Source organism: Rana temporaria, chromosome 1 (genome assembly GCF_905171775.1).
Source record: "Rana temporaria chromosome 1, aRanTem1.1, whole genome shotgun sequence".
Taxonomy (NCBI): domain Eukaryota; kingdom Metazoa; phylum Chordata; class Amphibia; order Anura; family Ranidae; genus Rana; species Rana temporaria.
In genome coordinates this window covers 243734654-243750943 of record NC_053489.1, presented here as the reverse complement: position 1 = coordinate 243750943, position 16290 = coordinate 243734654, and the positions used below count along the sequence as shown (strand labels likewise).

The 16290-nt window shown below is 43.4% G+C and overlaps 1 protein-coding gene across 1 annotated transcript; it reads left to right on the top strand.

Annotated features, from left to right (window-relative positions):
* The first annotated feature begins 234 nt into the window (after positions 1-234).
* LOC120939881 (apelin receptor-like) lies at positions 235-2370 on the top strand. The gene has a single exon (XM_040352299.1). It carries the CDS (start codon positions 352-354, stop codon positions 1432-1434), a length of 1083 nt encoding a protein of 360 aa, XP_040208233.1. The 5' UTR covers positions 235-351; the 3' UTR covers positions 1435-2370.
* The last annotated feature ends 13920 nt before the right edge of the window (positions 2371-16290 follow it).

Genomic DNA, 16290 nt, shown 5'->3' with positions numbered 1-16290 from the left:
ACAAAGTAATAAGTGAGTGTCCTATCTGGTGGGAATATATAGTACATGGTCCAGTACATATTTTCTGGGGGAGACAGCAGGGGATGCAGAGGGGAGGGAAGATGAAGACAGTGAGCCTAGGGAATAGGTGGGGAGGAGCTGAAATAACATGGATAGACTCCTGATTGATGTCAGTGGGTGGCCTTTTGCCTTTAATTTGTCTTTCTGGGGGTGGGGAGTTCGGGGGATTCTTTAAAGAACTTGAGTGAAGGCTGTTTTCATATCTCAGGTCAGAGCACAGACACACTACAGAGCCTGGAATCTACTGCTTGCACAAGTTCACAATCCTCATCTGCCTCTCAGCTTTCAGCAATGACCAACTATGAGGATGAGCTAAATAATGAAACAGACTATTTAGACTATGAAAATGGAACCGAAGACTGTATGGAAAAAGACTGGGACCTGTCATCCTCCTTGCTACCTGTATTTTACATGCTCGTCTTTGTCTTGGGACTGTCTGGAAATGGTGTAGTCATCTTCACAGTATGGAAAGCAAAGCCCAAGAGGAGATCCGCAGACACCTATATCGGTAACCTTGCCATTGCTGACCTGGCTTTTGTTGTCACCTTACCCTTATGGGCTACCTACACCGCTCTTGGCTTTCACTGGCCCTTTGGTTCTGCTCTTTGCAAGATCAGTAGCTACCTGGTGCTGCTGAATATGTTTGCCAGTGTTTTCTGCCTCACCTGTCTGAGTTTCGACAGATACCTGGCCATTGTTCACTCGCTCTCAAGCGCCAACCTGCGCTCCCGTTCAACAACAATGCTGTCCCTGGGAATTATATGGTTCTTCTCAGGGTTTCTGGCACTACCCAGTCTGATTCTCCGCGAAACCCGTCCTGATGGCAATAAGACTGTTTGTGACCTGGACTTCACGGGTATCTCCGAAAAGGAGAACGAGAATTACTGGATTGGAGGACTCAGCCTTCTCACCACCATACCAGGTTTTCTGCTTCCGCTACTCCTCATGACCACATTCTACTGCTTCATTGGCTGCAAGGTAACCGTCCACTTCCAGAATCTCAAGAAAGAAGAGCAAAAGAAGAGAAGGCTTCTAAAGATAATCGTCACGCTTGTCGTTGTGTTTGCCATTTGTTGGTTGCCATTTCATATTATCAAAACCATCCACACCCTGGGGCTCATAGGTGTTGTAGACCTTTCTTGTCCACAGTTTAACCTGATCCTCAGCCTGCACCCTTATGCCACATGTCTGGCATACATCAACAGCTGCCTTAACCCGTTCCTCTATGCGTTCTTCGACCTTCGGTTCCGCTCGCAGTGTTTTTTTTTTTTTGGACTTAGCAAAACCTTCCATGGACAAATTAGTAACACCTCCTCCAGCCTGAGTGCCCAGACACAAAAATCTGAATTACACTCGTTGGCAACTAAAGTGTAATTAAAGAAAAGAGAGGATGGACATGAACAGTAAGGACAATGTACTTATGAGACTTTGGAGGCTAAATAAACTTATCTCTATGCTGGTAGAGCATTTGCTGATAAAGGAATACTTCTGCTGGACTTTACTCTAGAGCTTGGAACATCTTATTGATGCCTCTTGATGCTTGCACTGGAAAAAAAAGACTGAAAGCACTGTCTCTAGGACATCAAAAAGTCTTGTTCTGTCTCTCTCTGTGGGACAGGAGAGCTGGAAGGATGGGACAAGATATGCCGTTAAGTTTCACATTCATTTTTCACATAACCTCTATAATGATAATAGCCAGAAAATACAGTATTATGTTGATTCATTCTTAGTACTTTGTGCATTACCTTAGAGACTTTAATTCTGTGTATATTTGGCTTTTTTGAAGCACTTGTATAATGTTATAGAGCTTATATCTAACATACTCATAATGGAATGTGTGGGATTTTAAAACTGAAGGGACAAATGCTATAAATTGTTTTATTCTACGTTATGTTTCAGTGTTAAATCCATTTCTGTTGCAGACAGATGTTTAAGCTGTCGGCACTGAAGGGGTTAAATATCAGCTGCGTTTGTTAACCTCTTAGTTGACAAAAAGGCAAGCATCTCCTTGCAGGGCAATGTATTGCTGGTCTCTATGTTTAAGTGCCTTTGACTCTGTAGAGCTGTTGGCCAATCTCTGGCTCTCCAGCTGCTGTAGAACTACAAGGACCAGCTTGGCCAGCACGGCCATGACCGGAATTTGTGTTTCTCCAACAGCTGTAGAGCTGTAAGTTATCCAACGCTTGAATATGTAGATATGTATATAAATAAATGAATGATTATAACATATCCCCTCGGAGAGGGGCTTCGTTGACAAGGGTTGGTATACTTTTGTAATATGATGCAATAAAATTCTTGTACTTACTAAAATATGTTGTTGTGTGTTTCATTAATTAAATCAAGAGGTTAAATGATATGACTTGTAGCACCAATTTAATAAATACAAATTTGAATAATTAAACCATGAAGAGGAAATAAGATGCAAAACTATATAAGTTAACTGGCCTCTGTAACAACCATAATAAAACTAAATATGGTACAAACTAAACTAGGGTTTTATATTAAAAGTTTGCATTTCATTGGGACTTTAAATGAAGCAAATGACATCAAAGTAATAAAAATCAATACACTTGATTACAAATTTATTAGATTTTTATATCAATTATTAAATGAATTTAAACTTTTGATAACAGTGTCTCTTAAAAGGTTGTGATATGTGCCACATATAAAACAAGGTATGTTTATTTGGCATAGTTGATGTAGATGTTTAAAGTTTTTGTAAACCCTATTTTTAAACTTTATGCTACAGGTAAGCCTATATTAAGGCCTCGTACACACGACCGAGGAACTTGGTGGGCGAAAAACATTGTTTTCCTCGTCGAGTTCTTGTTAGGCTTGTCGAGGAACTCGACGAGCCAATTTTCTCCATTCCCGTCAAGGAAAAAGAGAACATGCTCTCTTTTTGGCTCGACGAGTTCCTCGACAGTTTCCTCGATGAAAAATGTACACACGACCGGTTTCCTCGGCAAAAAATCTCTCCCACCAAGTTTCTTGATGGAAACGGTCGTGTGTAAGAGGCCTCAGGCTTACCTGCAGCTACCCATGATATCTCCTAAACCTGCACAATTTAGGCGATATCCCCTGTCCCCTGCATGTGCCCATGACATCGGCACATGAGCACTAGAGCAAACTGACGCAATGGCACCTATGTGCCGCTGCATCAGTCTGTGTGCCATTACCGCGGCTCCGGCCAAACACAGCCCCGGAACCGTGAAACCTGGAAGAAACCCCAGGAGAAATGTCTGCGACCGGAGGGGGAGACGAGGACGGCTTCGGGGGCTTCGATCTAAGGTAAGTACCGTATTTATCGGCGTATAACACGCACAGGCGTGTAACACGTACCCTAACTTTAAGCGTTAAGTTTCAGGAAAAAAAACTTTCCACAGCCCCCTGCGTATAACACGCAGGCACAGTTTACCCTCTATTTTCACTGTAAAAAAGTGAGTGTTATACACCAATAAATACAGTAATTCATAATGAGCTATATGCCTTTGTCTTGCAGGTTTGTTTTTGTTGTTTTTTTTTTTACAAGAGTTTACTTCCTCTTTTATAATTGGACTAGTGTACAATGCAGCACTTACATACATTACTATACATACAATGCATACATACATACATACAATACATAAAGGCCCCTTCAAACCACTTCAGTGAAGGTGCATTGATCAATGCAGGCTCAAAGACGGGATTCATAGGGGTTGATTTACTAAAACTTGAGAGTGCAAAGTCTGGTGCAGCTCTGCATAGAAACCAATCCACTTCCAGGTATTTTGTAAAAGCTTAATTGAACAATGTGAAGTTAGAAGCTGATTGGTTTTGTATTTACAACTGCACCAGATTTTGCACTCGCCAGTTTTAGCAAATCAACCCCATAGAAAACAATTTTCTATGTGCCCGGCACACACCACAACACTGCCTCGACCTGGGTTGCGTTAAAATGCACCACACTTCACCTTGTGTGACCACCAGTCACATGCAGCCCATGTCAGACCGGATGATGATTCTAATGACTACAGATGCTATTAGACTGAACCAGACAACCCTGGCCAACCAGGATTTTGATCAACTTGATTCCTTCAGCTGATAACTAAGATTCCCTTCCCAACCACCCCAAAGAAAACCTGATGGAAGAAGTGCTCTACAAAAATATCTTTCATAGGAGGACTGGGCCCTTTTGTTTACCGTAAACAAAGTCGGTCGCCAGTCCATCAGACTACCCTCTCTAATAAAGGGTCCTGTACGTCTGTTCACCTCTGATATCTGTTACCAACTTATAGCCAGATTCACAAAGAGTTACGCCGGCGTATCAGTAGATACGCCGACGTAACTCGGAATCTAAGCCGTCGTAAGTTTAAGTGTATGCTGAAACTGAGATACACTTAAACCTAGCTAAGATACAACGGCCTGCGTCAATCACGTCGGGTCACCAATCATTTCCATAAAACACGCCCCCCATCCTCATTTGAATTAGGCGCGATTACACAGGCCCCATTTACGCTACGCCGCCGTAAGTTAGGAGGCAAGTGCTTTGTGAATACAGTACTTGCCTCTCTGACTTAAGGCGGCGTAGCGTAAATACGATACGCTACGCCGCCTTAAAGATGCGGCACCCTACCTGAATCTGGCTATTACATAGCAATTGAGTACTGACCTACATTTTTTATTTGCACTGACATCCAAACTTTCAGGAAAAGTTTTCAGGATGTACCACCTTCTTCAAGGTCCAAGCAGTAGTTAGTAGATGTTAGTGCAAATAAAAAAGCATCACAGACAGAACTCAATTGTTTTTATTGCAAGTAAACTAATTTGGCTACAATCACCTCAAGAGTGTCATAAAGACTACTAAAGTAAGTACAGTATATTGCCTAATATTTGAACTTGCACAGCGGTTAAGTGGTAGGCAATCTTGCATTGCATCTCTGGGATGTGGAGTTTGACGTCAATAAAAGACACTATCTGGATAGCATTTTTATATTCTCCTAATTTCCTGAGACATGGTGTTTGATGTCCACAAAAGACACTATCTGGCTAACTTTTTTATGCTCTCCTAGTATCCCATGGGTGTTGTCCTACATTCCAAAATCATATTGGTAGGTAAATTGACTCTACTAAGTGTTTGGGTATGTATTACTTTAATATAGGCCATACACGGGTTGCAGAAAAGAAATTCAGACAGACCGTGGTGATACAGGAATCCCTCCCGCCGAGCCATTGTATTCTGGTAGGGTAAGGTGTCCCTGCCAGGAGAAGACAGTGATTATGGCTAGCAGCTATACAAGCCGCTAGCCATAATCACATGTAAAATCTGGCAGGCTTGTTGTACCCAAGTTGATCGATCAATCAACTTGGTACATTCAGCCTCCCCATACATGGTTTGAATCAGACTATGGCCGGCCAAGGATTTAATGGATTAATGTTCTCTATAAAGTGCCACAGAAAGTTTGCCAGCAATATAAACAGTCTAATGCCCCTACCATAGTCATACAGCAACACCTACGCACTGGGGTCATTTTGGGGGAAAGACAAATAACCTGTATGTTTTGAGCATAGGTGTGCACAGCCTATTGCATTAGAGTTAGCCCAAAGCTCAAACACGCATGCATGTGGTGTGTGTCTATATATATATATATATATATATATATATATATATATATATATATATATATATATATATATATATATCATATCTACTGTACACATGCAGACATACACACTCTTATAAATAAATGTAAACAGACACTTTAAAATGTGTCAGTAGGTCAGTGGATGGTGTCAGTAGGGCAGTGGATGGTGTCAGTACAGCAGTGAACATGTCAGTAGGGCAGAGGTTGGTGTCATTAGAGCAGTGGACATGTCAGTAGGGCAGAGGTTGGTGTCAGTAGGACAGTGGATGGTGTCAGTCAGTAGAGCAGAGGATGGTGTCAGAAGACCAGTGGACGGTGTCAGTAGGGCAGAGGGTAGTGTTACTAGAGCTGTGAAAGGTATCAGTAATGTAGAGAATGGTGTCAGTGGGTGGGTGGATGGTGTCAGTAATTATTTTTTTTTTTTAATTTTATTTATTTATTATTATTATTTATACAATGTATATATTTTTTTTATTTTTTTTTATTTTAGGAGCCTCATTGGGGGGCTTTGGCGAAATATCAGAGTTCTAAAGAGACCCCTGATGTCTCACTTTTGAGACAGAGAAAGAGGCTTAGAACAAGGATTCTGCAGTCCCTTTCTCTGGAACCTCAGCTGCACTGGACAGTGAATGAATGGGAAATGCTCTGTGCTGATCCGCTTCCTGTTCCTTCACAAACAGTTTAATGGTACCGATCTCTCACTGCATTCATTCAGAAAAGGATGGGGCCTCACTGGCCCCTTCCTGCACTCTCTTTCCTGATACATTCCCTTGTGTGTCTGCAGCAGCAGCCAGTGGGAGAGGAGAGCAGGGAAGCCGGAGCGCTGTGGGGGGAGGCGGGCAGCAGGGGGAATTGACACTACACGGGAGGATTAGGGTGTGCCCAGGCACACCCGGTACACCCCTTGCGCAGACCTATGATTTTGAGATGTGGGAAGAAAGAGACTGGAACCCACCTAGACCCAAGGAGTGTGTAAAATCTCCACACAGGTAGTCTTCCTTCTAGGAAACAAACTCAGAACATTAGAGATGCAAGGCCAAAATACTAAAACTTTTTTAACAGTACCAGTATCAATATTATGCAGTGTACTTTACCAAAACTGGAGAGTGCAAAGTCTGGTGCAGCTCTGCATATAATCCATTCAGCTTGCAGGTTTTTTTTGTCGAAGCTTAAAGCGGATGTTCCATTACAAAAAAAAAAAATAAAAGTCAGCAGCTACTAACACTGTAGCTGCTGACTTTTAATAAGGACACTTACCTGTCCTAGCCGCCAGCGATGTCGGCCCCCGCAGAGGCCGATCCTCGATCCTAGCAGCTCCACTGCCCGTTTCCTACTGTGCATGCGCGAGCAGCGCATCGCTTTGTGAATGGGCCGGCTGCTTTCTGGGACACACACAGTTCCCAGAATGCAGCGCGCTCCATTCTCAAGAAGACACCCAGTGTAGGAGGAGGAAGAGAATCCACCGCGGAGGATGAAGAGGCAGATTCGGCACTTCCGCATAGCAACAGCTATTTAGGGTGGGTAAAACATTTTTTTTTTTTTTAGATTTTTGGTGCAATATTTTTTTTCAGGTGGAACCTCCACTTTAATTGAACAAGCTGAAGTTAGAAATTGATTGGTTTCTATGCAGAGCTGCGCCAGATTATGCACTCTGCAGTTTTAGTAATTAAACCCCAATGTGTAGTTTATCCTCACATTTAAAACAACTTCACCTATGACCAGAACCTGCAATGAAACCAGGCATCCATTATCTTTCTCCCAAGTCCCAACTATAAAGTTGTATGTGCTTTACTATCTTCCCACTCAAGTATATGAATGGGAGACACATTTGGACATGCATGTACAGTACTTGGCCAATCTGTCAAATATGTATGTTTGATCAAGTTTTCAGTTATGCACAGATGAGGCAATAACTGCATATATAAGCTGGCCTTACAATAAGAGATTTAAAAATTCATATATATATATATATATATATTTATGGTCGTAACCCTCTGACCGAGAGATGTGGATCACATAAACACGCAACAAGACTTACAACATAAATAGACCTGAAGTGTGCCTTGGTGGTCTGGTCAGTATGCCAAGAAAAGGGGGCATACCCAAGGTAAGTAATGGGTAGTTAATTGAAGAAGGATATGCTGAGAAGTGCCCTGAAAAAGGGAAGGGCGGGAGGGTGTCGAATGCGATTGAATGCGCAGACTCACGGACATGAGGTGAGCTGGGAAGAGTCGGCCCAGTGACGTGTAGTACCGCACACTGAACCGACAAAGAGCATGTGTGAGTGGGCTGCTTAAATACCCTCCAGGCTCCTCCCATAAACTCAGGCCACCATACTGGCCTTCTTATATATATATATATATATATATATATATATATATATATATATATTTATATATATAAGACAAGTTTTAGCCAACATCCATTGGAAAAAAATCAACGGTTTTGTTGTCGGAATGTCCGATCGTATGTACGCAGCATTACAGTGTATGGCCAGTGTTACTAAAGTTCTGGAGCTTTTTCTCCTCACAAATCTTTGGGTGTAAATACAAAATGAAAACGTTTTTTTTTTAACAAACCTAAAATGTTCCATTTCCTTCTTTTTACTTGCTATCATACTAACTATAGACAAGCTTTCTTGTCTTCTGGCATAGGAGCAGTAGATAGAGGGTCTGCCAGTCATAACTTTTATCTAACAACCTCATCTTGTCGGTCACTTTGTAGTGCTCTGGATAGTCTCCGACATGGAAAGCCTTGACATTTGGGAGGGATGGTCCTCCATTATCACCTGGAAGCCTGTTTTTTCTAACTTGCCTCCTGTGATAAGCCATCTGTTACCTCTCTATTTCCCACCCCATGTGCAAAACAAGCATCACACTACCATAGACTTCTCTTATCACAGATAGGTTCATTTAATACGCAAAGTCTTGGGGGCTTGTGCACAGATCAATGAATAAACTGACCATGTCAACAAAATTAGAAAAACATTTCCCTTGAGAAGAAAATAGGTTTATACATAGCAGTTAATTGATCTATTTGCTGCAATTTAACTGATGCATTGTGCCTCCTCAGACTCAGGGGTTACAGGAACGCACGGTAAAACATGTGTTTTACTGTCTATTATTGAAATGATCGACAATGTGCATACCGAGAATTATTGTGATTCATTCGGAATGCCACCTAAATACCGATGATACAAATCTATCTCTCTACTCCTCACCTCACTCCGTCAGTCTCCTCAGTCATCCATATCAGCATGGATGTCACACCACTTCCACAAACTCAATCTTTCTTAAACTGAGCTCATATTTTTTCCTCGGGCCCATGCGCCCTCCCCTAAAATCAATATTACAACCATCAGTCCCTTCCCTCATGCCAGGGTGCTAAGTGTAATTCTGGACTCTGACCTGTCCTTTCAGCCCCAAATCCAATGGCTGTCCATATCTTGCAGACTTCACCTCTGTAACATCTCTAAAACGCCCCATTTTAACCATTGAAACCACCAAACTACTTATTCACTCCCTTATTATCCCTCGCCTTGACTATTGTAACTCCCTCCTTATTGGCCTACCTCTCTGCAAGCTATCCCCTCTTCAGTCTATCACGAGTGCCGCTGGCAGACTCATCCACCTTACCAACCGTTTAGTGTCAGCCACTCCTCTCTACCAATCCCTCCACTGGCTTCCCATTGCCCAACAAGTAAAATTGAAAACACTAACAATAACATACAAAGCCATTTACAACTCTGCTCTGAGCTACATCACCAATCTTGTCTCCAAATATCACTCAAAACCGCCCTCTCCGCTCCTCTCAAGACCTCCTGCTCTGTAGCTCCTTTGACTCCTCCTCCCATGCTCATCTTCAGGACTTTTACAGAGCCTCTCCCATTCTCTGGAACTTACTACCCCAATCTGTTTGGTTATCATCTACTCTGTCCACTTTTAGGCGATCCCTGAAAACTCATCTCTTCGGGGAGGCCTATCCTGCCTTTGGCTAACAACTGTATTGTTTACTTCTCTCTTCAGCTCACTCCTCACAGTTACTGTCTTTCGTTTCATCAACCCCTCCCTCTTAGATTTTAATCTCATAAGAGCAGGGTCCTCCTAACCCCCTTGTATTGAATTGTATTGAATTGTATTGTTGCTCTCTTTATACTGTAAAGTGCTGTGCAAAGAGTTGGTGCTATATATATCCTGTATAATAATAATAATAATACACCCACACTGCAGTGCACCGTAGGGCACATGTCAGGCATTGTGGTGCACTTCATTGAAAAAATGGCATAAGCGTGCTTTTCAGTCAATTGCAATGTGTTGACAACCTATTCAAAACAAAAGTGGTTGTAAACAATAGACCATATACTATATGCATATACAGTAAAACCTTGTATTGAGAGCAACAAGACAAGCTATTTTTTAAATAAATTTTGACTTGATAAACAAGCAATGTCTTGATATACAAGAAGCGTCATGTCACAACTGAGTATAAAAGAGAAGAGAGGCGCCTCCAAGTGTAGCAATATGGTTACATTTATTGAAGGTACAACATTTAGCAACTCACATGGTTGATGATTAAAAAAGGCACGTCTAAGTATGCAGGCATCTGGGGTAAAGATGTCCACAAAGACCATCCTCTGCACCTCCATCGACATCATCCCTTACACACTGTGCTCCACGACCGATTCAAGCCTCGCTTTCAGATCGCTCTACTGCAGGGTAGTCTTCCTGGTCACGTTTACAGGGACTGACAGTGGTGAGAGACGGCGGTGTGGGGGATGGTCTATGTGGACAGCTTTACCCTGGATGCCTGCATACCTGTGCCTTTTAATCATTAATCAATAAATGTAACCATATTGCTACACTTAGAGGTGCCTCTCTTCTCTTTTATACTCTCTAGTTCATTGATTCTCAACCTTTCTACTGCCGTGACCCCTTGATAAGATTTCCCAAGTTGTGGGGACCCCTAACAGTAAAATTATTTTCGTAGTGTGGGTTGTCAGTACCCAAGGCATGTAATTTGCACCCCATACCTACGGACATTTAGCGCTCCCTGCGTCCCTTCCACTCGTACAGTATTAAAAACCCCTTATGGTACATTTTAGGATATACCACTCTTTCTTTGTTTATCTCTCTTTCCCTTTTATCTTTCCTAATTTCTGTTTTTTTTCTTCCCCATCCCTCTCTCTAGCCATCTTTCTTGTTCTTTCTCTTATTCTTTCTCTCCGTCTTTCTGTGTTCCTCCCCCTCTTTTCTTCTACCTTCCATGTATTCTCTATTTGTATTCCTTCTCTTACTCCTTGGTGGGGGGGGGGGGGGGGTAATGGGATGAGTGTCAGTGCTGGTGGGGAGTTGGGATGAGTGTCAGTGCTGGCGGGGAGTTGGGATGAATGGCAGTGCTGGCAGGGAGTTGGGATGAATGGCAGTGCTGGCGGGGAGTTGGGATGAGTGTCAGTGCTGGTGGGGAGTTGGGATGAGTGTCAGTGCTGGTGGGGAGTTGGGATGAATGTCAGTGCTGGCGGGGAGTTGTGATGAATGTCAGTGCTGGCGGGGAGTTGGGATGAGTGTCAGTGCTGGCAGGGAGTTGGGATGAATGGCAGTGCTGGCGGGGAGTTTGGATGAGTGTCAGTGCTGGCGGGGAGTTGGGATGAATGGCAGTGCTGGCAGGGAGTTGGGATGAGTGTCAGTGCTGGCGGGGAGTTGGGATGAGTGTCAGTGCTGGCGGGGAGTTGGGATGAATGGCAGTGCTGGCGGGGAGTTGGGATGAATGCCAGTGCTGGCGGGGAGTTGGGATGAGTGTCAGTGCTGGCAGGGAGTTGGGATGAGTGTCAGTGCTGGCGGGGAGTTGGGATGAGTGTCAGTGCTGGCGGGGAGTTGGGATGAGTGTCAGTGCTGGCGGGGAGTTGGGATGAATGGCAGTGCTGGCGGGGAGTTGGGATGAATGCCAGTGCTGGCGGGGAGTTGGGATGAGTGTCAGTGCTGGCAGGGAGTTGGGATGAGTGTCAGTGCTGGCGGGGAGTTGGGATGAATGGCAGTGCTGGCGGGGAGTTGGGATGAATGGCAGTGCTGGCGGGGAGTTGGGATGAGTGTCAGTGCTGGCGGGGAATTGAGATAAATGGCAGTGCTAGGGGGAGTTCTGATCAGTCAACTTAGGTGCTCTTGATCAAGGTCATCTGCCAATCTGAAAACTGTAGTGGGGACTTTTAATAGCAACTCTAATCACAGCCTGGTAGTGTTACTCACTGTGTCTCCAGCTATGTGGTCTCTCGTAGCAGTGACACCTATGCCAAAATCAGGAGATAGGGTCTCCTCCAGCTCCTCCTACTTCACATTTCTCACCAGTGAGCTGACCTCTAGTCTCTCCCCCCACCCATGCTGTGAACTTATTGGGTGGCTCCGAAGAGGCAGAGTGGGTGGCCGTGGGCTCCAGGAACAGCCCAGCTAGGTGGCCACATGCTCCAGGGACAGCCCTGCTGGGTGGCCGCGAAAAGGCTGGGAGAGCGGTGTGGGCTTCAAAAACAGCCCAGGATTCAGTGACCCCTGGCAAATTGTAATTCGACCCCCAGGGGGGTCCCGACCCCCAGGTTGAAAAACCACTACTCTAGCTCTTGCTGGATTTTGCTTCTAATCCCCTTGTCATTTGTGGATGGACATTTTATGGTTACACAACAATCACATTGCTATAATCTTTTTATATTGACTATAAACTGAAGGACTTATGAATAAATGGTTGTGGAACAAATCATCTGCGTTTCCATTTTTTCTTATGGGGAAATTTGCTTTGACATATGAGTGCTTTGGATTACAAGCATGTTTCTGGAACAAATTATGCTTGCAATCCAAGGTTTTACTGTATATTTTTTCTAAATAATGAACATGTTATAGTTACCTTCTCCTCCTCTTTTGGGGTCCCCCACCAGCTCTCTGGACTCCTCCTCTTCTCGTTGTGTCACCATAGGAAGTCGCTTGCTATGGTGGCACAGCTGTAGGCTCCTGAGCCAGGCATTGTGCGTCCATAGACACAGACAACGTGGCTCAGCCCCACCCCACTGCTCCTCCCTCACAGGATTTGATTGACAGCAGCAAGAGCCAATAGCTCCAGCTGCTGGCTTCCTGTTCTGTGAGGAGAGAGAAATGAGAGACACTGCACTTGAGCAAAATAGGATTTAGGTATGTATAAGGGGTGGTGAGGGAGTGATACAACTGCTGGGACATTTTTACTTTAATGCAGGGAATGCATTCGGGTAAAAAAATGACCTGCCTTTACAACTATTTTAATTACCTAGATGTACACACAGTAATGGACCACACAGGTCTGAATTCAGGCATTACACTTTTGCCCTCAGTGTTCTTCATTGAAGGAAAAGTAAAAAGGCATCAAAACACACACGTGCTGCTATCCCTTATGATACACATTGACATGTGTTGACAGTTTTAGGCAGTTCCATTGGTTTTAACCACTTGCTTACTGGGCACATAAACCCCCTTCGTGCCCAGGCGAAATTTCAGCTTCCGACACTGCGTCGCTTTAACTGACATTTGCGCGGTCGTGCGACGTGGCTCCCAAAAAAAATTGAGGTCCTTTTTTTTTCCACAAATAGAGCTTTCTTTTGGTGGTATTTGATCACCTCTGCGGTTTTAATTTTTTGCGCTATAAACAAAAAAAGAGCGACAATTTTGAAAAAAAAACACAATATTTTTTACTTTTTGCTATAATAAATAGCCCAATTTTCTCAGTTTAGACCGATACGTATTCTTCTACGTATTTAAAAACAAAATTGCAATAAGCCACTGGTTTGCGCAAAAGTTATAGCGCCTACAAAATAGGGGACAGAATTATGATTTTCTTTTTTATGATTTTTTTTTTTACTAGTAATGGAGACGATCTTCGATTTCTATTGGAACTGCGACATTACGGCGGACATATCAGACACTTTTGACACATTTTTGGGACCATTCACATTTATACAGCGAACACTGCTATAAAAATGCATTGATTACTGTATAAATGTGACTGGCAGTGAAGGTTAACACTAGGGGGCAAGGAAGGGGTTAAATGTGTAAACTGGGAGTGTTTCTAACTGTGTGGGGGGGGGACTGACTGGGGGAGGTGAACGATGCTGTGTTCCTATGTACAAGGGACACAGCATCGGTCTCCTCTCCCTGACAGGACGTGGATCTGTGTGTTTACACACACAGATCCACGTCCTTGTCTGTGTATCCGCCGATCGCGGGAGCCTGGCGGACATGGCGGCCGCCAGGCACGCGCATCGGCTCTTCAGTGATGCCGCGGGAGCGCGCGCGTGCCCCCCAGTGGCAATTGAGAGCCACCTTGTGTCTTTTGTCAATTGCCTGGACGTAAAGTGGTTAATGGAATATAAATACAGTAAAACCTTGGTTTGAGAGCGTTTTGCAAGACAAGCAAAATGTTTTAACAAATTTTGCCTTGATATACAAGCAATGTCTTGATATAAGAGTAGCGTCAGGTCACAATTGAGTATAAAAAAGAAGAGAGGAGCCTCTAAGTGTAGCAATATGGTTACATTTAATGAAGGTACAACATTTAGCAACTTATTGCTACACTTAGAGGCGCCTCTCTTCTCTTTTATACCCTGTAAAAAAATGCTTTGATATACAAGTGCTTTGGATTACACGCATGTTTCTGGAACGAATTCTGCTCGCAAACCAAGGTTTTACTGTATAAGCAAAAACACACAAGTGTGAATCTAGACGAATAGTCAGTGTGGCTGTTCCTAACAGCTGACCACTTTGTAATGTGTATGGAGCAAGAATTACCAACTTTATATATTTTTTTTATATATATATACATATATATATATATATATATATATATATATATATATATATATATATATATATATATTCCCTGCACACTGAATATCTTCCTCCCCCATCTCCTTATCTATCACTCATTCTGATAAACCCCAGATGGTTCTTGTTCTTTCAAAATGAAAGACTTGGCGTAAAAGGAAAAACAAAAACATTTACCACCTTGAAATCTTTGACAGTCTTGTACAGTATGAGGTCAAGTCACGACATTCGGACAGCCAGAGGTACAGAAAGCTGTCAGCAGACTGTTAATAAATGTTTTAGTTGAAAATGGATTGCTCTCCCATGGGAATTTTCAATTCTTTTTTATTATATTCAGTAACCAAACAAGAACACAGTAGGCAGTTGTGCTGGAAGTGCTTTTAGAGGTGGAGGACCCGGAGGTTCCACTTAGTTGCAAGCTTAGAAATTGTAGATCTTAGAGTACTCCAAGACAGTCTAATTACATTCCAGTCTACACAAGCTTTCTACCGTTTTTATTAGCAGATCTCTAAATACACCATATTATCATAGGGCCCTATGTATACAGGGAGTGGGACATTGTAGTAAATACTTTACCATATACTCAGGGCCGGATTTGCTCTCCCTGCCGCCCCAAGGCCAGGTTCCGCAATGCACCCCCTCCCCACCAACTGAACCACCACCCCCCCCCCCCCCAAATCAACGGAGAATGGCAACCGGATGGCAGGGGCGGGACGGTTAGTTCTAATAGTTTTTATTTTGTAGCTTGTCGTTTACTTTTTTTATTTCTGTATAATTTTCTTATTATTTTTTAAATTGTTTTTCTTCTTTACTTTTTAATTACTTTTTTATTTTAATAATTTAATTATTACTTATTTTCTTATTTTTTTTATCAATTTTTTTTCACTTAACTTTATTGCTATCACACAGGAGAAAACAATTCCCTGTGTGATAGCAATTGGAGGTGACAGGTTCTCTTTATTGACCCTGTCACCTCCAAAACAGGAGTCCTAGTACTGTGCTACAACTCCTGTCACAGCTGAGATGGGAAGAGCACAGCTCACCCCTCTCATTGTGTACATCGGTGGAAGGGACAGTCACAGGAGACAGACTCGGCGGCCTGGGGGAGGAAGACAGAGCCAGTAGAGAGAGGTATGTGGGGGGGGGGGGCAGCACACATTTTACAAGTAATTTCAGCGACATCGCAGCAATCACTTAAGGAGCGAGCGGATTCCAGAAAAGCAACTTGCCGCCCTTAACTGGCCGTCGGGGAACTCCATGCCGCTGCACCCCCGAGGCGCCCTGCCGCCCCGAGGCCTGGCCCCGGTGGCCTTGTGGGAAATCCGGCCCTGCATATACTAGTGATTCTTTATAAAAAATGAACTAGAGAAATGAACAATTCATTATTTGCACTTACAAGGCAAGATGGATCCATGCTTTCATGTTGTTTTCACCAAATTCTGGTGTCTGAATGTCGCAGCTGAAATCGAGACTCCTCGGACCAGGCAACATTTTTCCAACCTTCTATTGTCCCATTTTGATCAGTCTGTGCAAATTGTAGCCTCAGTTTCCTGTTCTTAGCTTACAGGAGTGGCGTCCGGTGGGGTCTTCCGCTTCTGTAGCCCATCTGCTTCAAGGTCTGATGTGTTGTGTGTCCAGAGATGGTATTCTGCATACCTTGGTTGTAATGAGGGGTTATTTGAGTTACTGTTGCCTTTCGATCATCTCAAACCAGTCTGCCCATTCTCCTCTAAACCTCTGACATCAACAAGGAATTTTTGTCCACACAACTGCCACTC

Coding starts and splice junctions, on each gene's coding strand:
- LOC120939881 (XM_040352299.1), top strand. CDS start 352: ATGACCAACTATGAGGATGAGCTAAATAATGAAACAGACTATTTAGAC.